The sequence below is a fragment of the Chaetodon trifascialis genome, chromosome 3 (assembly GCF_039877785.1).
Source record: "Chaetodon trifascialis isolate fChaTrf1 chromosome 3, fChaTrf1.hap1, whole genome shotgun sequence".
Classification (NCBI taxonomy): Eukaryota; Metazoa; Chordata; class Actinopteri; order Chaetodontiformes; family Chaetodontidae; genus Chaetodon; species Chaetodon trifascialis.
In genome coordinates this window covers 17,952,414-17,978,812 of record NC_092058.1, presented here as the reverse complement: position 1 = coordinate 17,978,812, position 26,399 = coordinate 17,952,414, and the positions used below count along the sequence as shown (strand labels likewise).

At 41.7% G+C, this 26,399-nt stretch overlaps 1 protein-coding gene across 2 annotated transcripts; it reads right to left on the bottom strand.

The window, feature by feature from the left end:
* Positions 1-26,221, bottom strand: gdf11 (growth differentiation factor 11). Of its 2 annotated transcripts, XM_070958326.1 has the most exons (4): positions 26,108-26,221; positions 22,451-22,980; positions 7,940-8,313; positions 1-3,519 (listed from the first exon to the last, which is right to left on the bottom strand). In XM_070958326.1, exons 2-4 carry the CDS (start codon positions 22,863-22,865, stop codon positions 3,139-3,141), a joined length of 1,170 nt encoding a protein of 389 aa, XP_070814427.1. In that variant the 5' UTR covers positions 22,866-22,980; positions 26,108-26,221; the 3' UTR covers positions 1-3,138. The 2 variants fall into 2 exon arrangements, with proteins under 2 accessions (XP_070814427.1, XP_070814429.1); XM_070958328.1 differs by lacking the exon at positions 26,108-26,221 and having other exon boundaries at positions 1-3,516; positions 22,451-23,255.
* Positions 26,222-26,399: the final 178 nt, after the last annotated feature.

Here is a 26,399-nt window from a genome sequence, read left to right as displayed (position 1 = left end):
TAAGCTAAATAAATGATTTATTGTACAAAAGAAAAATGACAGTAAATAAACAACAAAAGGCAAAAATAACAATTGAACAGTTATTCATATGCACAACCATTAAACTACAAAGTTGGGGTGATTTTTTACTACACAAAGAACAGAGGAATGAAGGGGGAAAGTGAGAAAAACATTAGAAGCGGTGAACCTGTCCAAAACATCATAAATGTCAACATTTGGGTAGGTATTTACATAGAGATTTCTTACTCTCATATATTTATATGAAAACACTCTCACACATACCAGTATACAAACACTAAAATTCAAAATGCAATTCCTCAACAAGCCATAGATGTGGGCACAGCTAATTATTTCTTTTGACCACACATTACCAGAGCTGCTACCATCAGTCACTCTGTCAAATAACTCCATCTGAACCTGAGAGCAAGGGGACCCTGTGGTTTTCATCGTTTTTTTGGGGGGGGGTTGCGGTGGGTGGGTGGGTGGGGTTCTTATGGGTTAAATGTTTGCACAGATTAATCAATGACAAATTTAAAAAAAAGCAAGGTTTTTTTTTAGAGGGCTAAAGTGAGGTAGACAGACTTTGAAATGCATTGTAATTATTATTAATAAATAGAGAATTGACCAGTTGAATCACTTCCAACCACTGCCCCTAAACCAGCTTTTTCCTCCCTTTAAAATGTTCTAGCATATTCCTGCGATCACAAAAGTTACAGCACACAACATGTCATCCTCTACTTTGGCTAACAATCCCTGGATACTCCTCCCATACTTACATGGGTGCTTTCACTTAAAATACACACAAAGGCAAAAACGTGTCGACGCAAGACAGTTGACACATCGTTTAAGTCAAAAGGACGCAGTCTCTCTAACATGGTAACAGATTTAAGTTGGTTTTGTGGGCCATTTCCAGTTAAAGCATTCTATGTTCATTGATCCAGACACTTATTATACACATGACTTGTCACCCAAAGTGGGTAAGGAGGCCTTTCAGGCCGCTGGTACAGTATGTCCAGGTTCCAGATTGGATAGAAGTGTGTGAGTGTATGGACAGGCCCCCGCTTCGGACAAAAGTCAGGAAAGCGTGATGGTATCAAAAAGAAGTGATAACCTCTCTAGAATATGGTTGATCACCAGAAGCTTGAATAGTTTTTTTTTTAATTATTTTTTTTATCCTATACTGTACAAGCTCTCTTGTGCTTGGTAAAACACAAACAACACTTTACCTCCTCACGTCATGAACGTCCCATAGTGCAAAATTTATTGTTGGTAAGGTAGAGTGCCCCAAAAAAGGTTTTTGTACCCCTTTTTTTTAAATATATACATATATCATTTATATATAATGTCAGAAGGCTCTTCCTTTATCCAACAGCATAGTGCTTTCGTTTACAACAAAAGGATATCTTTGCTTTGACATCCAGGAGACAAAGACAGACTTCAAGCGTACTAATCTACTCTGTGTTCAAGCACTAACAATATTTTCTCCATTATGATGCTGACGATACACTTGAGGTGGAGGTGGATGGGGGCATTTCAAAATGCAATGAAACATGTTCTCTGAACTAAAGTCAGTGGTTGAGTTACATTCTCTTGATTTTTTTTATTTTTTTTTTGCACATTATGTGGTTTGTTGTGATTTATAAAAGCTATCATTTCTGAGTACAGTACTGCAGTTAAAGGATTTTGCATTATTTCCATCTTTTCTGAAACTAGTATTGAGGAAAAAGTGAACGAACTGGTTTGATTCGAGCAAAAAAGCTAATGCTCTTTTTTTAATTTCCGCATATTTTGTGTGTGATGTGAACTCTGTTGTAAGAACGAGTGTGTGCACTGCTAGTGGTAATACTGTTGCTATGTTTGTGCTATCTTCTGCTCAATAATTCATTCAGGTTACAGCAGGGTGGACATTTGAGCATACTGACACCCTCGGGTGTTTTATTTCAGGGTATAGATTCTGCTTTCCATTTGTTATTACATGCTCAGTCCCAGGCCTCTTCAAGTTATGAAACAGTGCATTTACTTCTCTGTTTTAAACATTAAATGCAAAAGATGAAGGTATTAAAGTGTATTTTCTTTTGTTAGATTGAAGAAAGGAGATCTGTCGGGTTCTTGTCGTCCTGCAGGATCCTGCTCCTCCTCATCTGCCAGGCGGTGCCAAATGACTTCAGAGTGCATCTACATTACAGTATTGTTTTAGACTTTAGTGTGCAGGTGAAACCTAAATCTGTATTGTCTACTCTTGCAGAATGGCAAAAATAGCTATACTGGCTTTATTAACCACTTTGAAAGATAGAGTTAAATAGTATAACCCCCTCTCTCCCTTTTCCTTTTTGAGTTTTACAAGACTACAAATAAAAAAAGATCAAAGTAACTGTAAAAGGTTTCGTAGATACTCGAGAATGTCACACTGGGGTGTTATACATTAATAGAGGGTATAGGTTTGGTTTTGGATCTCCTCAACACTTTACATCTCTAGAGCACATCTCTAAACATGTGTAAACAAGATTTTGGATTTATACTGAGTACTTCTAATGGTAAACTGTTCTCACATTAGCACAGGTTTTGTTCTTTTTGTTAAAGTGATGGATTGCAAAATAATTCTGATCATGCCCCCTTGCAAACATTTTTTGTGGATCAAATCTCACCCGTAAGTAAGTGTATCTGTGAAATGAAGCATTTCCAAACTCACTTCAGGACTGAAATTGCTTTAAAAATATTGTAAATGCTTATGTCTCCTGTTATCTCAATCCACTAACCTGGACATTTCACAAAGATGCCATTTAAAAAACAAAATCTTTAAAAACCCACAAAACTAACACATACTCTATAACATAGTTTTGTCTCATTTACCGTTTTCTGAAGCTGCTCCACAAGGACAACCTCTTTAAATCATTAATAATGTACTGTATTTCCATCACTCAGTTTGTTTTTTGATTCATGTTTCATTTAAATTTTTTTTTTTTTACAGTTAGAATCAGTTTAATTACTGGAAAAATGGAAACCCAGTGAGATGATTTTGTGGCTGAGCAAAAGTGAAATCTGGTGCCGAGGAGTGGGTTCTGGTGCCAGGGGAGAGCTCCATAAGGGTTTTGGGTGGTTTGATGCGATGGTGGCTGCACACAAGTGTGCGTCTGCAGCCTAAGAGCAGCCACATCTATCCACCACCATCCCTGGGATTTTGCCGTGAATGATCTGCTGCTTGTCATTGAAGTAGAGCATGTTGATGGGGGACATCTTGGTCGGGGTACAGCAGGGTCCTGCGGAGCCTCGGGGGTTGGCGTGCTGCACCAGGTGAGTGTGCGGGTATTTCTGCATGAACATGTACTCGCACTGGCCGGAGCAATAGTTGGCTTTGTAGCGTTTGGGGGCAATGATCCAGTCCCAGCCAAACGCCTCGAAATCCACAGTCAGAGGGTAGCGACAGCAGCGAGACTCGGTGGAGTGCTCGTCGCAATCCAGGCCGAGGTTTCTCCGAGAACGTTTGGTCGTCTCAAGAACCTTCACTTCCAGGAACGGCTGCTGGAATCAGGGGGAGGAGGGGCAGGACAGAGAGAAAGAGGTGGTTATAAGAGAACGACAGCAACAATATGGCTGACATATCAATTAGGAAAACACATCAAACATTTGACAATTCTGTCCACCCACCAAACTAAAAAACATCTACATAATAAGTAATGGAGTTTGCTGTCTGTTGGGTCAACAGTCACAGCAGCCAGTGAGCATTGTATCTCCTGGAGTTTAGAGAAATAAGTGAGAAAAGAGCTGTTCTGTGGCTCTGCGTAAAGGTGAACAACTGCTCAACAACTGCTCTCCAGTTCCTGTTAAAATCAGCACATGCCTGACCAGTGTACACGAACAGTTATGTGATATGTGTTTTCAGGTGCGTTAATATGGATGGAGATTATTTCGGAAATGATGCTAAAACACTTGTCTCAACAGAGAGTGTTTTAGTGTAAATGTAGCCCTCATCTGTACATAAATTGAAGCGTAAAATGAAAAGTTGCAACAGTAACAGTTGGGAAGTTACATATCCCAGCAGGCATTTACCGAGAAATTGTTACTGCATTTAAGTCTCCTTAAAATCTCAAAGGTCTGTTGTTACAGTTCTGTTTGTGTGTAGATCTTACAGACAAGATACCCTGTGCTAATCAGAGAGCTTTAAAGGTGCCGGTAGGTGAATTTTTGAACATGGCCAAGAAGACATACTGACATATTGTGGCATGTTAATTTTGCTTTAAGAGGGTCTGAGGGCAGTTACACCATTAGTAAAATGATTACAGTAATCTGGAGTGAGGGAATTCTTTGGTTTCTTCACATGTGCACTAAATAATATTAAAAATGGCTGCATCCTATTGAGATTGACCAGTTCTAGGGGTGCTGTCTATGATGGTTCATTGGTATAACTTAACCTGTGTTTTTCCTTCTAATGTAAGGTAAAATGTCTGTTTCGTTTGTACATAATATCTTTGTCATGCTGAGAGAACAAAGAGCTTCAACTGCATATGGAATTTGTTTTTTCTTCAAGACACATGCATACAAATCAATTAACAACTGCACATATTCTATGTTCAATCCATGTGTCAGCTAACTTGCAAACTCACAGAAACACGACAACTAACTGGACTTCTTCTGATACCTTAGTACCATAAGAATCAATCAATAAATAATAGTGTTCACAAAAATGGCCACAAAGAGAAAAGTAAATAAGTCTTCTAATGCAGTAATTTCAGGATAAAAACTAGTCAAGAGAGATAACAATAGAAAAGAAACTTAATTTAAAACATGTATGTACATTAAAATAAATGTGACTATGCATAAGAATTACTCCTGCCCAATTACACCAGTAATCAAAATGTAGTCCAAGTACAAAATAAATGACTTCTGCAACTATAAAACACAAACTGATGATCAACTATAAACTGTTACTACAGCAGCCCAACAAGCTGTTTTCACTAACGACACAGCAGCAAAAGCACAGGTGGAAATGATGAAATGAGTGAAGGCTGCATTCCATTTAGCTGCTCCAGTTTTCTGGTATTGTGCATGCTGGCTCACTGTCACATTATCATGGCTTAGTGGGACACGTGAATAAAACAGAGCTATTATTAATGTTATTAGTAATGCCTGAGCTTTACTGAGCTTTAAAGTGCAGTAGTTTTCAGTCCCACATCCCGACATCAGCATCACATCCTGATAGTCTCCCATCACACCAAGCAGTTAACTGCATTCACCAGACACAGCAGATGTTAATCAGTTCTAGAGACTCTTGAAACATTGTGCTAGTCCTGAGACCACGGTCAGAGACACAAAGCTTTGTTGTTGACACAGTTAACTGTTAAACTTTCAGTAAAACCCTCTATATCCATTTTCCTGACACGTTCTGGTTTGACTTGACTTGGTTTAACTTGGCACGAGCCTGGCTCGGCAGGGATTTGCATCTCCATTGTAACACGGCTACCTGCCTGAAGGTGTGTCTTTAACTGATGTTTAGAAGCAGCACCCACAGGGCTGTTGTTGATAACCACCTACTTATCGTACAATACAATTTTGTTTGGCATCTCTTATTACTTGAAAAATGGATGACTGAAACTGATGAAGTTACTGTTATGTCTGCCATTAACCATGTCGCTGAATGATGATGAACTCCACCTGACTTCCTCATAACCCACTTTTAGGTGTCACGATTTGACACAACTGTGTTTAAAAGGTAAGGGTAGCGCAAATCAGAACGGCAAGGTTTGACTCCAGCCAAAAGTGCAAATGAAAAAGCCCTAATTGTCAGCTGACTGCTTTATAAAGCAAGAATCTGACCTGATTAGTAACTATGACAACAGAATCTATTTTTTTGACAGCAGACATTTTGGCTCGGCACAGCAGGAAAGTCAGAGGTGTCACTGATAACATTAAAGAAACGAGTGCATTCCATTTAGGTGAGCCAGTGTCGGTTTTGAGCATCCATGCTTCTGAAAATGTTGTGGAATTCAAAATAATATATTTGAACTCTTCCACAAACATTTCAAATTTCTTAATGTTCTATTTCCTAAATCAGATCTTGTCATTTTTTCCACTGGAGTGCATTTGAAGTCGACCAACATCTCAGATTAGAGGGGAAAAACATTTCCCTGCCTGACCCAGCGATCCCTGACCCAGGAGGTCATCTGCAGGTTGCCATAACCTTGACCTTTGGGCAAAGCAAGAGGATCAAATATTTTACTCCATCATGTTTGTTTAATAAAACCTTCCTCTCCCCACAGTGATTCCAGCTGGGCTCGAGCACAGTTTTTTGTGACGCATTCAAAAGAGGAAATAAGCTAAAAGGCCATCGGGGTGAGATCATGTCAGCTTGGCCTTTAGGGCTTTTGTTGCAGGAAAAAAGACCCAGAGGATCAGGGAGAAACAGAGTTTGACTCTTTCTTTGCTTGTTGTGTTTTGTTTTATTTTGGTACACTTGCCTGTGTTTTTGATCTTTTCCTTTTTTTGTTCAAGAATAATATTGCACACTGCTGTGTGCTCAGAGGGCAGCGATTTATTGGCCAAGACACCAGAGCTGACCTCTGATATGTGTTGTGAAGATCTGACCCAAATGACCACTTGGTAAATATTTGGCGTTGCTTAACTGGGATGACTGGCCTACATAATTCAACATAGATGTTGTATGTAACTGTCAGCCGCGGTTACTCTGGGATTTCTAACTAGATTAATGGTGCACGGATGGTTTTGCTTTAACACTGAAGTTTGAACTCATTCGTGCAAACCCATCCATTACACGAGAAATAAAGCCAGTACATTTTTAAAATCCTGTTCTCAGGGGCCCAGAAGCATCCCTTCAGCATGAGGATAAATGATCCACAGCCTGAGGTGAAAATCTGTCATGGAACGCCCAAACTATTCAGAGAAACATTGGTTAGGATCTTTTTTACCTATTCTTTAACTGTGCATGCAGGAATAACTTCAGTTTTCGACATGGACAGAAAAAAGCTCTGCAAGCTACAAAATTGGAAAAAAGTGCATCTACACAGAAGATGAACATTAAATTTGGGACTTTTAAAAGAAACTATGATGAATATATGAGACACATTATAATGCAGTTTATGTGTTCCAGCATTAGTTAGCAGCAGTCTTGAAGATGAGGAATAACTTAGCAGCAGAGGATGCGGTGAAGACTTTGGTGAAGGCAGATCCAAACAAAGCAGCTGTGTTTTCTCTGGACTGAACTAAATATAGAGTTCTTATGAGTGGCATGTTCAAAGTGACTGTTGTGGTGATGGTAGTCCAAAACACAAGCTTCAGAACATGGCTGGTTTACAACCTCCCCATTTCAAGTAGTATATTGTTACTGAATTCTATATGACTCAGACTGCAGCTCTTCCTCCATTCCTAAATGTAAACAGCCTCCAAAAATCTCTTGCAACAATTATAACGAACTAAATGTTTGACTTTTGAAGACATTTATAGCCAGAAGTTAGAGGATGGTGGTTTTTTAACTCCCAGCTGGCTTAAAATCACCCCTTTCTATGTGCATATTGACAATCAGTGTCTTTAAAGTCAAATAACAAATATATTTCTGTGTTTTCGGTGAACCTGTGCCGTAAGTGAGGGGGAAGCTGTTCTCTTCACAGTGTGACTGTGTGATTCAGGCGTTGAGAATGAATGCAGCTTTACAGAAACATTGCTCTGAGTGCAGGTTTGTTTCTATTTTAAGAGTTGACAGTCATAGAGAATAAAAGAAAAGGTGTGGAGAGATTCAGAAAGTCAACTGAGGTTCAGTCCGGTTATTAATACACGGCCACATTTCTCTTTGAATCCAGGTGTTTTCTCTAACGTGCTTTTGGCTGCCCTCCCTTGATTGAATTTGCATTCAATGCATGTATTAGCAGCATCTGAGCTACAATGGATATGATTCCCCCCCTGCCCCAGGGACAGGTCTGAGGGTCCTTACCAGCCCCTCCTCCCCGGGTCGCAGCGAGGTAACTGCCAGGTCATTGCCGCTCTCATCAAAGGCGTTGATGTCGATTCCCCAGTTGGTGTGGGGCTGTTTGAACCAGTTCTGCAACACGTGCTTAAAGTCAATACTTTGCCAGTGGCCGACCCTGGAGTTGAGTTCTATCTTCAGGGAGCGGATGCGGATGTGGCGGCTGCCCTGCTCCGTCACAGGCTTCAGCCGGAGGATCTGCAGGTAGACGGTGGAGGTCTGTTGCAGCGGTCGCAGGTACACCCACAGCTGGGCCTTCAGCACCTTGGTGAACATCAGTTTGGGGCTGAACTTGAAAAAGCAGCAGCTCGGCTTTCCGTTCACCTGCACCAGGGGTTCCGCTGTGGAGAGGAGGACAGTTACATTTACATATGTACTGTATATGCAGTAAACTGTGTACAATCAAGATCAGCATCACTCAAATAGCACTGAACACTGCACTGGCTGTGAATTGCCAATGTCCCCAGTTCTGGTCCAATCAGGGACCTTTGTTGGATGACATTACCCAGCTCTCTCTCTCTCCTAATTTCCTGTCATCTTCTTAATTTCCACTATCAAATAAAGGCAGAAAAATGCCCCAAATAATGCTTCAATGTGGTGATAAATATTACTGCTAGAATGTTGGTGAAATTCGGGGTTTGGCAAGTGGAGCTCTTCTCTGTCTGTTCCTGCATCACTGGCTCCAAAACAAAACGCACCATCTTTCATCCACTCAATGTACAGAAATATATATCTAAGTTGACCCACACAAATAAAGATAGAACTTTGTTAATCCTGAAGGAAATTCTTGAAAACGCAGAGTATGAAAAAAGAGCATCCCTGCTGCACTCATGCTCAGTCGTCCATCAAAGGAACCAATCGTAACACTCTAATTCATGTATGGTTAATGAATACAATCATATTCAGCTACATAACTGAAAGGGAATGTCTCTAATAGAGTCAAGCAAGGGCTTTTATATAGATATAAGAGAAGTTCCTCCCAAAGGGCCACAGAATCAACAACATCTCTCAGCAGTTTTCTGAGTCACCACCATTAGCTCAGACTGTTTGACACAGCAAACAGGAACGTTTTATTGAAGTGCAAACTCTTTCCTCTTTTATTACTAATAAATACAATGTTCTGCATGAAGCGACACATGAAGACAGGTAGAGTTATTGTAAGAGAGGACACTGATTGGACACTGTGCTTTCATCCATCACCAGTCTTTTTGAATTACATGGCCCTCAGCACAGTGATGAAACACTACTGATGATTCGCAAGCAGATGAAAGCAGTCAATCAGACACTAAAACTATTTCTTCTAATGACAGTTTGATTGATTCATCCGACGGACACTTTGGGCCTGAAAAATACTCTTCCTAATGTATTAAAGTAGAAATCTTAAAGTGAGCAGTGTTGCGACTCCTCGGCAGGTAGAAATCCCACTTACAGTTTTTTGGACTCAAGAAAGATGTGCATGTGTTTTTGATCATAATGTGTTGGCAGGTGTTTGTGTGACTCCAATGTGTGAATTATCATGCAGTTTATAGTTTATTAAGACACTGCTGTTGTCAGCATGTTGCTTGTTTTCTAGAAGAAAGAGTTTTGATCTGTTATGAATATTAACAAGGATGTAAAACTTCACATAAACCTGGAGTCCATATCATTTACAGACATACATCCTAACCTACACTAACCCAGAGGAGATCAGTCAGTATTCCTTTCACAGCATGACATAGTAAAACTGTAGCACCTAAACTGACTGAGCACTGCTCTTTTTTTTTTTTTTTTTTTTTTGGAAACTGCCATTCTGTGTGACTGCTCATTTTAGCCACATCTGCATGAAGGCTGTCGGTTATCATATGTGCACATGGTCTTGTTGTTTTGTCCATTCAGTCAGGTTACATTTGTGATTACATCAAGGTTGGACAAACAGATACATTTGCATATTAAAACAAGGATCAGTAATGGTGGCCAGTGGCCAGATGGTAACCTTAGATTCCCCTGGGTCAGTACAATGAAATGGTCTACCCCTACGTTACAACTAGCGAAATTAAAACATCTGAAGTTTTTTTAGCGGCTCACCCTTGCTGGAAATATATTTGGGGTGTGGATTAAGGGTTATGTCAAAGAACACAAGGCGTCTCCTAAAATAGGCAGATTTATTCCTGTCATGATCCTTCGGCTCTGGTGTTTCTGTGATTTGCACCACATGTCAAATCTGCACATGGTTCATTTACATAGATCTCCATCTGATTCATGACATCCATCCATTGCATTCATACATTCATTTCCATGTAAAGCGTTCATTTATTAAGGGAAATTTATTCCGCATCTATCTGGCATAATAATGTGCCAACAGAGTACAATAGAATATATAATCTGCCCATTTTCTCTGAGCATATTTGACATATTACAACCCAGATTTCAGCAAATAAACTGCCGTTTTCTCTCATTATTTTTGCAGATGAGTCTTGTTGTTCTTCCATTAAAAAAAGCAGATAAAAAAACTGTATGGACCCGGCAATCATTGCCAAATCTGAGGTTGCTCAGGCAACCTGAAAATGCTTCCTGGGTCAAAAGGTTATTTGGCATCTCAGCCTAGTTAAGAAATGGGATCAGGGGTCAAAACCGTCAGCCTCTTTACATCTCAGGGGTGCTGGGGAGGGGCTGCCCTAATAGCCAGATTGAGTTTGAAGGTCAAGGTCGACCCATGGCAATGGTAATATGTCTTTCTTCACAACACACTTTTGGCTTTTTTTTGTTAACCAGAGAATCATTTAAAATCTCAGAGACACAACAGCGCTGAATCCACCACAGTTTGTTTTTGTTTTGATTAGGGTGGAGATTCTCCAGCCAATAGTGAATTGTTTATCAAACCTCAATTGACCAGGAGAGAACACTGCAGCAGGCTGTTTTTTTTTTACACTAAACAAGTGTTGTAATTGAATTATGGGCATGCATTGAGGGATATGAATTCACTGAGGTACAGATGGACTATCCATTAGACGAGTCCTGGGCAAAAATTGAATAAGGGCCAAGCCAGGGACAGACGTGGTCCTTCAGCCTGTATTTCCAGGGACAGTCATTAGTGAGTGTAAATTATACAGTGTCTCACGCTGGACAAACAATATGTCAATGTTCCTTTTGGTGGGTTGCTGGGGTCACGGCAATTAACGTGGGTGGTGTTGTGTTTGCTCATCAGCACAAAACTGGGAATGAATGATTCTGCAGTTTGCTTGGGGTTTGCTTATGATTACTACTTTTTGTTGTTTTTAATCGTTGCACATGGGAGACTGACACACAACCAGCTCTTCCGTTGCAAACAGTTTTTCTATTGCTTTTGTTGAGTTCGTGTTTTTTTTTCAGCAGCAGCAAACACTGCAGAGCTGAAATGGTTCAGTCTCTGGAGCAGAGGCCTTTCTTGAGAAGGAGTAATCCGAGAAGCAGAGCCCGTACAGCGTGATCCAGTTAGGACCCCGGTTATTAAACACACATGCACAACACATGAGCTACGTCATGTTAAACAATGCCTGCATTGATAGGTGAAATCAATTTGTGCCTTTATATGTCCTGTAAGTGCACAAGTAAAGAGGAAAACTGTGGACAATGCATGCCTGCAGCTTAATGACACCCAGCATCTTGGCAGAGCGTTCCACTTGTGCAAAGCGAGCTAAGCTACCTTGTAAAGATTAGAAAACCAATGAGACATTTAATCCTTCTACCTGCACTAACTTTGCTCCTGCTGCCATAACACATTATTATTAAAAGAGCTCACACAGTTTTACTGCAGGACTTTTTTATGGCTTAATTTCCTCACTTAATTTGCTCACTTTGGTCAGTGTTTTGACGCTCTGATTTCAGTCCTGCAGTAAGGATATGAATGCTTATTTGCGTCCAGCACCACCTACTGGGGCAATAACACCCCTCTCTTCAGTCGAACTGAAGATGAAGCTAGAAACTAGTGCGTATACAGTAGTACAACTCTGCTCATTTTACTTACAAAAGTAAAAACCAAGTACAACCGAAGCTCCAGAAAAGCAACCAAAAGCAAGTAAGAATGGACAGAGGCTGTGTTTTTCCAAAGGAAACAGGCTTGTTTGCTTTCCCTCCTCATGTTTCCAGCCTACTTCATTATTACAGCAGCTTATTTCCCTGTGGTATAATTGCAGCATATGCAGCGCATGAATTTTACTGCCAGCACGCAGCAGGCCTGCAGGTGAGCCTATCAAACATCTGGTGGACTCCCTGGGTACCTGTGTCCTGTACTTGGTCCAGAGCCTCCTATACATGCATGTTGGGGGAGACTTATGGAATATAAGGGTTTATTCACCATGCCATCTGTCCATTTCAATACACCCCTGGCCTGTTTCAAAGTTAAATGCTTTTAATAACTAAATGCAGTAATGTTACTGAGGGGTACAGGGGCAGGAGCCAGTGAAACAGATGGAGAGGGGAAGTCAAGGTGTAGTTATACAATGAATAGTTAACACATGTTACCAGTGACAGTGCTTAAATGTTTGCATTGTGGTAAAAATGGTAGATTTTTGATTAGTCAAATGGTTATTTAATCATCTTTGATTTGCACAACACATATAGAAAAAAGCAATAAGTTCACAAAGGTTTCTAATTTGTATTCATGAAGACTGATTTCTGTGCTGCTGCATCCCACGCATCCCCATGCAATCAACTTCAGCTATGAGGAGCAACCTCACTATACTTACTGCAATTATAAGGAGCCCATCCAGTGATCAAAACAGGACAAAATACATAACAAAGCCTCTTGTGTGAGCCTAAGAGCTGAGAACCGAGAACTGCTTCATATCCTTATATCAAAATGACTTCACATTGTTTGCCAAATATCAGGCAGCAAAGTAAAAAAGTAAACTAAATGATGAATTTGCTTCACAGTGACAATAATGTTCGATAGTCTTAATTTAAAAATGACCTTTACACATCTATCCCTTATTTGAAAAGAATTTCATTAGAGTTCACTCTTTTATCCAAACTCTCAAAAGGCAGTCGTGTGCATATTGTATACACATGTTGTAACTTGTCCCAGTCAGGTCTGCTGCTGAAATGGTGTGGGGAGAGAAATGGTCACTTATTGTTATTGTCCAAATGGATAATGCATAATGGTATAAACCTAGATAGGAGTTTCATTTGCATATATATCTATATTTTCTTTTCTTAATGGGAAATGCAAATGTGCCATTTTGTGGTGAGTGTGTGTTTGGGAGCCTTCATGTTGAATAAATGTGACTCTAGGGTATCCCCACGCACCTCGGCATATTAATCATCGTGACACGTTCACGACCCTTCTAATAAGACAGGGGCCACAGTGCACCCCCTCAAACATCCCATCCCACCCCAGCCCCACTCCCTCTTTGTCTCTCGGCCAGTCCCAAGGGACGGGAGAGGGTGGTGGGGGAGGCCGGGCTCGAGCTGGGGATGGAGGAGGAGCGGGGGGGTGTGTGAAGTTAGACCCCCTCATTCAGAAGCCCTCCCCTGGGACAACGGCAGGCACAAGACTCCTATTAGGACTGAGCACAGTAGCCCCCCAGGAGCAACAAAAGACACCTCCTAATGCTCCCTGTTCTAGCTCAGTGAACACACACATGTACACACAAGCACACGCATGCACACACACACACACACACACACACACACACACACACACACACACACACACACACACACACACACACACACACACACACACACACGCACACACACACACACAGGGAAATATGCATCCACACATAAACACACAACATTCACAAGCTCCAAACTGACTGTCTTCAGCGAACAGCTCAGTGTTTTTAGTGTTGGGGTTATGGTATTTGTTTGTATTATAAGGGGAATGTCTGCGGGACATCTCCAGCAGGACAGAGGATGAAAAGAGCGAGCGTGCAGTGAACTGCAATAAGGTGGACAGCTGGACAGCAGGAAGCATGCTGGGGTCTCACCGCTTGTGTCTGTGTGCATCCACACATGCACGCAAGACGCTAACGTCAGAGGACAATGTTTTGTTTGCAAAAGTTCAATCCCAAACTTTTGACACAAGCAGATTTCTAAACAAGATTATGAGTAAATGGTAAGATGTGCTAATTCAGCGCTGCCATCACGTTCTTTTCTTATTGTATTTACAGGAAACAACGCTGCAAGATGAAAGTCTAAGACACCAGAGATCAGTTGTTTTATTTCCAAACTATCACAGCTGAGGGATGCTCATGTTTGAACCCACTGCATTATAGCCTCTGATCATAATGATAAACTCCATGTCATGCTTGTAAAAGTACAGAGAAAGAACATTTTACTCCTTAAACTAAAATGACAAAGCCAAAACTAAAAGAAGCACTAGCTTTGTGAAGTCACACCAGCTCAAAGTAGCTTTGTTATTATGTTTTTTAAACGGTATTTGTTGTATTGTGTTGTTGTTGTTGTTTTTTTTTTTAAGTATTTCTGCTTTATTTATAATAGTGACAGCTGCAGAGAGACAGGAAAGGCAGGGAGAGAGAGAGAGAGAGAGAGAGAGAGAGGATGACATGCAGCAAAGAGCCTCAGGCTGGAATCAAACCAGGGCTGCTGGGTAACGACTGAGCCTTGATACATGGTTCACGCTTTACCAGGTGAGCTACTATGGTGCCTCTGTATTGTGGTTATAAATATAGATTTCACAGTTATATTTTCCTCCTACTGAGAGTTTCAGACAAATTTTACAAAGTACATCAGGATAGTGTGATTGCATCTACTCTCTAAAAATTCTGTCAATCAGCTGAACCTTCATTTGCAAAAACATATCGCAAAATACAAATCAGCAGTTGGACATTAGTTTTAATCCTTACACCTAGTCTGAAATGTGCTGCAGTTTGTGAGTTTATCCAAGTGTCTCTGGCATTCAATTTGGAAGTGACCCTCCTGTGAGATAATCGTTTCAGAAATGGCTGAAGCCCTGAGGCGAGGGCTTCAGCGGGAATGTAGCACAGCAGCAACCGATTTGACTGCCTGTTCAATAGCCTGATAACAGTCAAATCAGGAGCCCAGAGGTGACTGATGGAAAACGGAAGGAAGAGAATAAACACTTGAGTAATTATATGGTAAGAATTTCGGCTATTATCATTCATGATGACAGAAACTTAAAACTGTTGCAGATGTAACGCAGATCTCTCTTGAGTCGCAGGCTGACCGTGTGTCAGTGATAGGTGATAATGTGCTGTATACTCCTCAGGTATTTCACTGGTTAACATCTATCGTGGAAATGGAAATGGAAAAAACTGCTGTGTTAACAGACTCCAATGCTGGTCATCAAGTTGTGCACTGTGGAATAAGGTGATAAAGGAAGTCTGTGCATGACTGAAACACGGCTGGCCCACAGAACTACAACAGCTTTTGGGTCCATTGAGACTCAGTTTTGGAGCACTGCTCAATGTAACAAGCACAACTAACCCAACGTGCATGAGTGCTGATCATCTACTGTGATCTTGTTTGAGCAGAATCACAAAAAGTTGGCTGAATTCATTCATTGGTTTTGGTGGACCAAATTACTACAACTCTACCTGCCAATCTATGAGCCTATTTCACACTATAACAAGCTACAAGTGAACTTCAACAACACATGCTGTATAACCACTGGCTAACAAACTCTGCACAAGTTTGACCTCGATGATCAGTTTCTGACTGGTGACATATTGGTGTCTTTATCCACAGTTACTTTTCAAAGGGTTGCACATTTATGGTATAAACACATTTAGATTTCAGAACAGCGACTCAATTGTTAATATAAAATCTTCTGAAGAAAAACATTCATTAAAAACAGAGATCAACACTAATGCAGATCAATGAAACCAGAATAAGAACCAGGTCTGACTCTCCACAGTCCATCTGAGAACAGCTCCAGGAATTTATATTACAGTACACATGTGACATTGAGGACCAGCGGGTTTGGTCGTTGTCAGTAGTGCATTGACAAAGGTGGGATCCCTCACCGGCTTCCCAGCCAATTGTGTTTTCTGGAATGAATGACCAACCAGCAGGTATCGCTACTGAGAACTGAGGTGAGAAATCTGCCCCCGTGCCACCCATGTTCATGACACTGTGCATGACTTTTGATGCTTTAAACACAAAGTAATAAAAACACCTCTCCTAAATATGCAGATGACATCCACATGTATCTCTCTGACTGTGTGATAATGCTCCCTTTGACTCAGCAAAAAGAGTACTCAGCAAATCAATGCTCAGATACAGACAAAACTTCCTCTTTGTCTTGTATCATATGAATCGTCATGAGACTCTCTGGTGTCTGATCCAAACTAATCATGGAGAAGCACCATTTAGTTATGACACTCCACATAGCTAGAATTAACTTCCAAAATATATAAGAAGATGATCATGTCTAAAAGCAGGTTAAAAACTAGTTTGCTCACAATCTTAATGCCAGTATTCACACAAGACTTTCATCCTGCAGTCACCTCTGTTTGATTTTTCTAATTCAGTTGGTGTTTCCAGTGTTTTTTTCCCCATTATTTAATCTCTCTTATGCCTCCTGTGCAAACTGTGCTTAATGTGTTTCAATAAACCTTCCTGAACTTTCAGCCTGCTGCCTTGTACAACAGTCCATCTAATCCAGCAAAAGAAATTATAAACATGCATGTTGCTATGGCATGATGGGCGACTGACTCATATTTATGTACTCACTGTTGCAGGTCAGATTTCTTACATGAACACATTCACACATATAGATCAAACACATGCCGACCGCTGATCACTTTCGTCACCTTAAATGCTCAGAAAATATGCCATATCTCTCCCTGGAAATCTTTCTGTTTGAGCACACTCACTAACCTCCCAAATCTGTCAGAGTGTAAGCCAAGAGTTTCCTCTAAAGACAAAGTTAGTGTGACCAGATCATGCCAACCCCCCAACCCTGTAGGCAGTGTTTCCTGCCTACACGATTTCCTCGCGAATTTCAAAGTAACATAAAAATATCCATCGTTCCCTTTATGAGCTTCTCTTTATCCATCTGCGCTGTATGATATATAAATCAAATGTGGCGCTTGTCCCCAAAGAAATCACTTCAGCTATGCATTTTCATAACTGCCATAATGAACTTCCTGGGGTGATGTGGGTATGGCAGGCAGAAATACAACCACAGGTGATAAATACAGTGAGAAGCTGCTCTCCTTTGCAGCAGAAAAGGGGCTAATTAAATTTTCATGTCGATAATCGTGAGGTAATCCACTGTTAATTGTGCTTCTTTCCAACACAGTGGCTCCCTCATGGGATCCAGCATTATGCCCATGCAGCATTTCCTTTTCTTAAACGCCTCTTAGATTTAATGGACTCTTCCATAAACTGATCCTCAGCAGCTCCTCGCACATGACCACACAGAGCCTGAACGCATCCATCAACAATAATCCCCTCAATGATCTCCATTTTATCTTTTCACTCCCCTCCTCCTCCTCCTTCTCCTCCTCCTCCTCCTTACTCATGTCCCTACACAGGGCTTAATTACTGGTGTGAAGTAATTATTTCCTTTATTAGTGAAACATAACATCTGTTTCAGGTCTTTTTAATTGTACCTATAAAACCCTTCCATGATTTCTGTCCCTTTAGGATAGGACAGGGCTGCTTGTTGCTCCCTGCGGACTCACTCCCTTCTTCCCTCCACCCCCCATTCATACCCGCAGCATGAGCCGTGCACCTAACTCAATCACACTCTTTGAAATCCTTTCAAGAAGCAGCCAGGAGCTCACCAGTGCTCGAAAGCAGAGATTGCCTTTTTTTTTAATAAGGAGACAAAAAATATTCCAGCACAGCCACGCCTCCAAACTGACATTAATGCAGTCTTACATCCATTCTCCCCACTTCAGCATTGTATTTTTGGGAAAGCATGCATTAAATTCCAAAGCAACATATTCCCTAATGCCAAGAGGAAAGACCGGCTGCAGGGACTGGTACACAGGAGCGTGGGAATAGGGGAAGAAGGGTGGAAGGAGTGAGATTCCTGAGGTCCTGGGGAAATTTTGTCCCTGTATTAATAGACTTTGGTCCCTTTGAAATTTTATTACCCATAAAGTTGACAGTATGTTGTGCAATTTCTACAGTCCTACAGACCTTTCTTTCTTAAGTTTTTACTTCTTTTCAAACAAAGCGGTCGTGCCCCCCGGTGTCCAAACAATTCAACACCAAAGTTTATCTTTCCCTCAACTGATGCCAGCAACTACACAGGGAGAACAGGTGTCATCGTCAAACTGAGACCTCCATGGAATAAATAAATCTATAAAAACCTCACATAGTCATCAACTTCCAGCAAACACTGGCCAGTGAGCTGAAGACAGTCCGACTTCTGCTGCTCTGTCCTTTTAGCGCTCTCCCTCTTAATTTTTATGGTTCCTGCACCTTCAGGAAATGACCCTTTTATAGGGTCAACACTATAAAAGACTTGTTTTTTTGTGGGAGTGGTTAGTAGATGAGTGTGTGTGTGTGAGCGTGTGTGTGTGTGTGTGTGTGTGTGTGTGTGTGTGTGTGTGTGTGTGTGTGGTGGGGGATAAGTGTTCAAGTTACTACCGGTTCGTCTTTGCTGCCAAAGAAAGAGACCCGATGAGGTTAATAGTCTCCTCTTCCAATATATCACATAGCTGTGAACTCTGTGACCCTTTTTGTCAATAGGAGAACTTTTCTCTGGAGTGTGTGTGTGACTGTGAGAGTGTGTGTGTGTGTGTGTGTGTGTGTGTGTGTGTGTGTGTGTGTGTGTGTGTGTGTGTGTGTGTGTGTGTGTGTGTGTGTGAGAGCATCCTCATGTGTCTACACGAGTGTGCACATGTGGAAATTTGTATAGATTTGTATACATGTGTGTAGATGTTCATTTTCATGTACTCTAGAGTTGTGTAAGCCTGTGCTTGAACTGAATGTGCTTCATCTTAACAGGGTTACATAATAATACCAGTACAGCACTTCCTAAAGTTAGCCTACACACAATCATAATGGACAGGATGAAATGTGGGTATAAAATAGTTTAACAAAGTGAAAAGGTTCAAGTATAGCTGAATGGTCATTAGAAATGTGTCGAAGCTCAGTTTTCACTCATTTAAAGGTAAAGTTTTTCCTCGCAGACAGCCATGATTTCCTGCGTTGTGGACACATGTCAATGCCTGTTTGCTGAGATGAAATTTAAACATGGAATGAAGGTTTGAAGGGAGGGTAAGCGAGTGCTGCTCTCTGCTGGATTCTCCACTACTGGACAATATTGATGAATATTTATTCAAAATGTCACTGAAGAGAAAATAAGTTTGCTTAAAGGCAAAGATGATGAAGACAGCTTTTCACAAAGAGCCTAAACTAAGTTCTTGTGCAACAGATGATGTAACCACGAGTATTAGTTAGTCCACAGAGGTGCCACTTCCCTTGAGATATTTTTCCTGATGTGCTCTGGCAGAATAATTTGTTTTTTAGTATTTGCTCAAACGGTTGAAAAGTGCGCAGTTAATCAGCATCAAAACATCCACAGAGAGACAGAGTGAAAGAAAGAGGAGGAGGTCGGTGATGGCTGAGGAAGGTCTGGTCTAAATGTCTTGGACAGGTGACAAATGGGCGACTAGTGGGGTCAAATCCTAACCCCACCTCAGGCAAAACACTCTGAGCTCCAAAGTACACACTTTGCACGCTTGCTCATGGACAATTACACACACAAATCAATCAATATACAAACAGCTCCGCTCATACGTTAACGCAAACAGATTTGTTAATAAAAATCAATCCTCGTTCACAATGCTGCACTACAAAATGACCCTGATAAACTCCAAACAGAGTCGTTTTTATGCATGAACAGCGAGCGGAGCGGTTACCTACACGACACACTGTATGGAGGGAGATGTTTTAGTGCCGCACTATGATATAAATAGCTGTACTTTTCCATGAAATTTCATAGTAATTAGAGACCAGGAAGCATGGACCCTCTCAACCCCCACTGCGGCACCCACGTACCTTGAGTGAATACTAAGAAGCAACTCTGGCACAGGTCCAGTTCAGTATGTACTGTGTGAACCCACATGGCCCATCAAAGGCAGTGTGCACGACCGTGAAAGGGTGATTGGGTTCGAGGTGCGCAGGGAATAGTGTTTGAAGTCCTCCTTCTATCAGAGAGACAGAAAAGGCACTTTTAATCCTGTGGGATCACTAAGGCGCCACAGGCAAAAGAGATGCACTCATTCTCTCAACTCTTCCATGAGTACTGGAGAAAAGAAGAGGAAGGAGAGAGGGGGCTAACGGGGAGGAAAGTGGGGGGTGGAGGGAGGGGGTGAGGGGTGGGAGAGAGAGAGGGAAGGAGCAGATGATAAAAACTGCAGCTGACGTAAAGAGATGAGACAAACAGAACAGAGAGGAAGTGCTGTAACATGACAGATACAGCGGTAATGTCAGTCATTAGCTCCTCTGGCTGGCAAGAGGCCGCTAGAAATACGCAATTAGCCCGCGTCATGCATAATGCCCTTTTCTGGCTTGAGAAGGTATCAAATCACTTTGTATGGTGTGTGTGTGTGTGTGTGTGTGTGTGTGTGTGTGTGTGTGTGTGTGTGTGTGTGTGTGTGGCAGTGCTCAGGCTGGGAGGTAAACAGTCAGAAACATAGTTTGAGGATGTTGCTGATTTGCCATGTGATGTGCAGATGAGAGTCTTTTATCTTGTCTGTATTCACAGGTGGAGGGGGAATCATCCAATAAAGGACTGATCTGCACATCAGAGAGATCACAACTGTCAGTGTCACATACATCCTGTGTGTACATGCTTGTGAACATGCAACACAAATACGGATAGCAAGATGGGTGGGTGGATGGATGGATGGACAGACAGATAGAGGGCTTTAGCATGAGGCTGCATTTGAATCTGAGGAACTAATTTGATTATTTTGTGGAAATGTCCAAAAAATAACAGCCACATAAAGCAACATGGCTGACAAATCTGACAAAGCGAAGCTTCATGATGCCTCCTTAATTCACCTGTAAGATACAAAACATCGGCTGAGGGCCATTCTCCTTTAGACCATCACATCACTCACATCCAGCCAGAGCAAAAACAACAGTCAGAGGAAACTATCTTTACAACATGCACAAGATTCACAGAGATTTTTGGTCATCTTTAAAAGAAATAACAATTGTTTAACAGCTTAGATATAAGAATGGGAAAGATGACATTTGAGTCACATCATACAACACCTCATGTGAGGGTTGATTTGCTATAACAGGTGAGGCTGTCAGGTAAGGTGACAGGAAGTGTTATTAAACGGCAAGACATTAAAATCCACCTCAGCCAGATAGATAGATATTAAAATGAGGCATTGATAGATGCAACACATAGGGCCAAAGTCTCCTGCACACAGGCGTATCTTTGTTCACTTGTGGAGTGAAAAAAATGATTATTTGGAGTGTGTTTTATCCGCCTTGTGCAGAATATATTACGTGTGTAAATGTTGTTGAACCCCACGATTCGCCAGGAAAAGGTCACACACTCCCCTCGACCCTAAGTGATTCTCTGTCTTTGTGTACCCGTGGTGAAAAAAAAACGAGCTGCGCCCATAAACTTCGCATTTAAAAGGCAAGTGCGGCCGAGGGGGGCCGCTGCATGAGGGGAACAATAGCAGCTTTTTGGACACACTTTTTCTCACTGCGATGAACAGCAGGGAGACCGGTAGAGCCTCCTATAAAAGAGCGATAGAGCACAGCTGCCAGGGTTCAACAGTAATTTTATAAAATGTCTCCAAGGAGCCTGCCTGTGGTTTATCTGTGGATTTATGGGAAACTATAAGAGGGCGAGCAAATTGGGGCAGTGATCAGAGGGCCTCACGACGTGATCATAACTTCAGATTTCAGGGCCTTTCCGCAGAAAAAATATAGAAAGGGTAAAGTGATGCGGCTGCCAGCCAAATGCTGCATTATCATTAATAATGCACTTGACATTCAAACGGGCCTGTCACGCGTTTAGTCCCTGTCAAACACACACACACACACACACACACGTACGCACGCACGCACGCACGCACACATAATCGGAAAGAGAGAAAGTCTGAACATGACAGCAGGTGGACTGAAGAGTTCAGCAGCTCAATATTCAGACACTGCTCCAGCAGGACTCAGCCCTCCATCATCATCATCATCATCATCATCATCATGAAAACAAAAGTTCATCAGGCCATATTGTAGCTGTCTGTCTCAGAGTGACGAGGCTCTTTATGCTGCTGGTTATTGATCTATCATGTTCACGCGTAATCCCTGGCCTATTTTGACACTCGTGGCACACAGCTGACCAGAGACATTTAGCCAATATTATCAGTCCGCTTCAGACACACAGAGTGGAACTCCCCCCCCAATCTGAATCTCAAAATGTAGGTTAGGTCACTGACTTGAATGAGCCTCAGAGGCTCCGCTGTCCACGCAGCAGGCCTGCTCCGCAATTACGCGCATGACGCATTTGGAGACAATATTGTTGGGTTGTAAACTATTACTCACGCTCAGAGGCCATGGTGATCACGGACTCCGTGGTGGCGTGGTACTCATCCTCCTCCATAAACTCATCCTGGGACGACGCGTCTCCCTGGAAGTCGTGATGGTCCAGGAGCTGCTGGAGCGGAGGCGCCTTGGGCAGCAGCTGATTGACCACCTCCCGGCTGATGTTGGGCGCCTGCTTCAGACGCAGCTTGCTCAGGATCTGGGACTTGATGGTCTCCAGTCTGAGCACTTTGCTCTGTTCCCTCCAAACACAGGCGGAGCACTCGTGGGAACCGGCGTCCTCGTCCAGCAGGGACAGCCCGGCATCCGTGGGCGTCTCGCTGGAAGAAGGCAGCAGCAGATTGGGCTCATCGCTCCCCGACTGTCCCAGGGAGATGAGCACCATCAAGCACAGTAAGAAGTTGTACCTCGGCATGACGATGCGTGGACACCAGGCAATGCAACTTTTTTTTCTTTCGTTTTGTTGTCTTTTTACTCGCTTTATCCCGTTATATCCCCTCTGTCGGATGTGCGCCGCTCCTTGCCTTATCCTACAAAAGGCAGGGAATCAGTGACATGCATCTAATCCAATACGATCACCCCTAAGTTGCCTTTTTTTTGCAGCAGGAGAATTTGCAAACAAAACAAAACAAAAAGTACGTTCCAGTGTGTCTCGGTACGGTATGTTTTGATTGAAAGTTAACAAATTATCTGTCTGATGAATGCATAGCCCGCTCACGTGTAGTATAATGGTTGTTTTGGGCTCTTCTGTACAATTTAGTCCATGGAGGTGTGTGAATGTTCAGAAGTGTCACTGAAAAATGTGCAAGTGCGGTCAAAAAGGGGCTCTTTATATATCTCGGCTGCCCGGTGTCGTAATCCGTCTCTATTGGCTAAGATTGCAACAAAAGGCTTTTAGGTCTGTCACCAAGTCAAGAGGGACAGAGCGAAGGGAGGGTGCGCGCGCTGTTATGAGAGTATAAATGTTTTTACAGTGCTCAAACAATGTCTCACATTAGAGACATAGCCCAATTACGTTATTATGATGACGACATAAAGTACGACTCACTGCGTCTGTGGTTACAAATAGTTTATTATGGCGAAAATTGAAAAAAAGAAAAGGGGAAAAAAAAAGCTTCATGGATTGTTCCCGAATGCTCCACATCCTCTCCCAAATCTCACACATCTAAACATTTTAGCAAGGAAGCCACTGATGGGGAATCTTCGTGAAGACATCCGTGATGGTTAGACGCAGATTATTTAGAAGTTGCACGCTTGTTCAATGGAAACTGAAACCAAAGTCCTCACAGAACCAGTAAAGTCAAAACGGGCCTTTTCATTTGAAATTGTGGACTCTCGAATGCACAATTTTTTTATTTATTTTTTTTTTAAATTATGATAACTAAAAAGAAATGAAATAATACTACAATTGTATGTTTTCTATCCTTTATTGATAGACTGAAGTCATACAGCAGCAGCAGGTCTGCACACTCTTATTATGTATGTAGACTTTAGAATGTGTGTAGGTCTACTTGAAATGTCATTTGTACTAATCAGTGTAGGTGCTATACGCCTCATGAAAATGTCACACATTTTTAAATTGCCCCGCCATGAAATACCATGAATTCTACAGTTTTAAATGTTCTCTTTGTCACATTTGATCTATAAACCCATAGTTTGTCATGCCACAGGACCTGACCAAAGCGTAGCCCAACCACACACCATTGACAGATACCATATTTCTGACTGTATGTGTGCTTCATAAAAGTTGAGATATTTCTGGAGCAAATGTACAAACAATGATTTTTTCTGCTCTGAGCTTATCACTGACTCACTGCTGTCATCTGCTGGAGGAAAACACAGTTGCAGCTGCACAGCAGATCATGTTAGGAGTCTTTACTGAGTGCGTTCATGCCTTATTGAGGTAAAATTGTGGTGCGTGATTTTAAGACGGGGCCCTGGAGTCATTAGCTCATGTAGTTTTGGCAGTATTAAATCTGATATGACCAAAGACTGCACTGAGGATAAAGCTGTTGTCTGTTGATGTACTACGTGGAGCTTCCCAGACATTCAGATATGGGAAACACTGTTGCGGCTGTTTTCCACTTTAATGGTATGAAGGAATCTCTCAACCGCAGGAAGCTGTGTTAATAAGCAACAGCAATCACTTTTGAAACTTCTTCAAGCATCAAATATGGTTTGAGGGACCAGCTGTATAGTATCCATAAACGAGTGAGTCCTCAAGGGATAAGACAAGACACTCGTTATCTGGTTTTACTTTGGCACAAACAAAGGTGGCATGTCCCTGCTCTGTTCGTTTGCAGGTTTTTGTGTTTATATATGCAGGTGGGATGTCAATAATTGACATTACATTTCCCAAAGCCAACCCAACAGCTCAGATTGACACCAAACCTAAACCCAGGTACTGAAGGTCAGACTCTCCAGATGGCAAATAAAATGTAATGTCTTACATTGCGACGATACACTGAGACAGATGTGCTTTCAGCAAACCAGTAATGATATGAATCACCACTGCGGCAACAAGACTGTGGTAGAATACCTATCACACAACAGAAATGACAAGTTTCAGCAAGGCAGTCATTACGTTTTGTTTGACATTTTGGGAGAAGTGCTTAAATGCTTTCTTGGTGAGAGTTCGATAAAAAGACTGATATAGTCTCACATCTGTTGACGCTGGGGCCAAGAGATTGTTAGCTTAGCTTAGCATAAAGACTGGAAACAGAGGGAAACAGCTAACCTCTCTCTCTAAAGATAATCAACTCCTCTACAGCTGATTATTTATTTTTAATGTTGTATTATTTGTATTTTATTCAACTTTAATGTAGTATTATTCATATTTTTGTATGTTTTTATTGTAAGGTGTCCTTGGGTGCTCAGAAAGGTGCCAACAAATAACATTTATTATTATTATTATTAATGATTAGCAAGTTATATCTCATTAATTTGCAGAAATTATGTATGAGGGGTTTTGTGCAGCGACTATTTCTTGTCCGGGGGTGTTGCCTTCTTCCACATGACCCCCTGTAACACCCGACCATCATGTTTTTACACTTTGGTTTTTGTATGGATTATACAAACAAGACAGAAGATGTTAATTGGTGAGCTTCAGAGGTGCTAGCAGATGGATTTCCTTACCTTTGAACAGAGCCCGGCTAGCTGTTTCCAGCCTTTATGCTAAGCTAAGCTAAAAGTGGTATCGATCCTCTCATCTAACTCATCGCAAGAAAGCAGACGAAAGTTGAACTAATGCATTATGCAGCACATTGAGTGGATAAAAAGTAAGGCTTGTTAAAGAGCTGCAGGCAGGATGTCCAGGGGTTGGTAACACAGACCAGCTTTAGGCTTTTTCCTTCACTGTGTCATCCAGTGCAGTCACAGCCCAGACCACCTCCACACCATGAAAATAGGTACTCATATGTTTGTGTATCATACCTACGACCGTGTTTGAAAAGAAATGTTACCAATTAAGTTTTGATTTGCATTGTAAATGCTTAGCATCAAATCCTGCATGTCTGCTGAACAGATGCAAAAACTGCTCTTTTATTTCCACATATTCAGAGAAATATGAACCACCTACTGGGGGGCTCCACAGACTTTGCACTGTGGAATGAACTGGTCTCTGTCTGTGGATGTATGAATACTGGACCAGATACTCACCACCTCCTTGTCAGCACAGCTTTTGATTCTGCAGAGCCAGAACCGTCTCCCCAGAAAGGAAAGGCCCAAATTTGAGTGTGAAATAAAGGCTCCAGGAGTGGCGGGACTTTTCGACCTTCAGTCCACCCTCCTGATGCTGGGCTTTTATCTGCCGTTACTGTCAAGAAAGTTGAGCGGTCAGCAGTCTGGTTTCGTGCTGGGTTTCATGTGTGATGATAATCAAACTCAATTAAATTGTCAGCTCTTAAGTCAGCGCATTATGTTACCCAAATGAAATAAAAAAAAAAGGATG

Bases quoted from the DNA above. Each gene is read 5' to 3' on its own strand.
- gdf11 (XM_070958326.1), bottom strand. From the start codon at position 22,865: ATGCCGAGGTACAACTTCTTACTGTGCTTGATGGTGCTCATCTCCCTG. The intron at 8,314-22,450 runs GTGAGTAATAGT...TCCTCTCCACAG, and splicing joins GATCACCATGGCCTCTGAGC to CGGAACCCCTGGTGCAGGTG. The intron at 3,520-7,939 runs GTAAGGACCCTC...CCCTGATTCCAG, and splicing joins GACCCGGGGAGGAGGGGCTG to CAGCCGTTCCTGGAAGTGAA.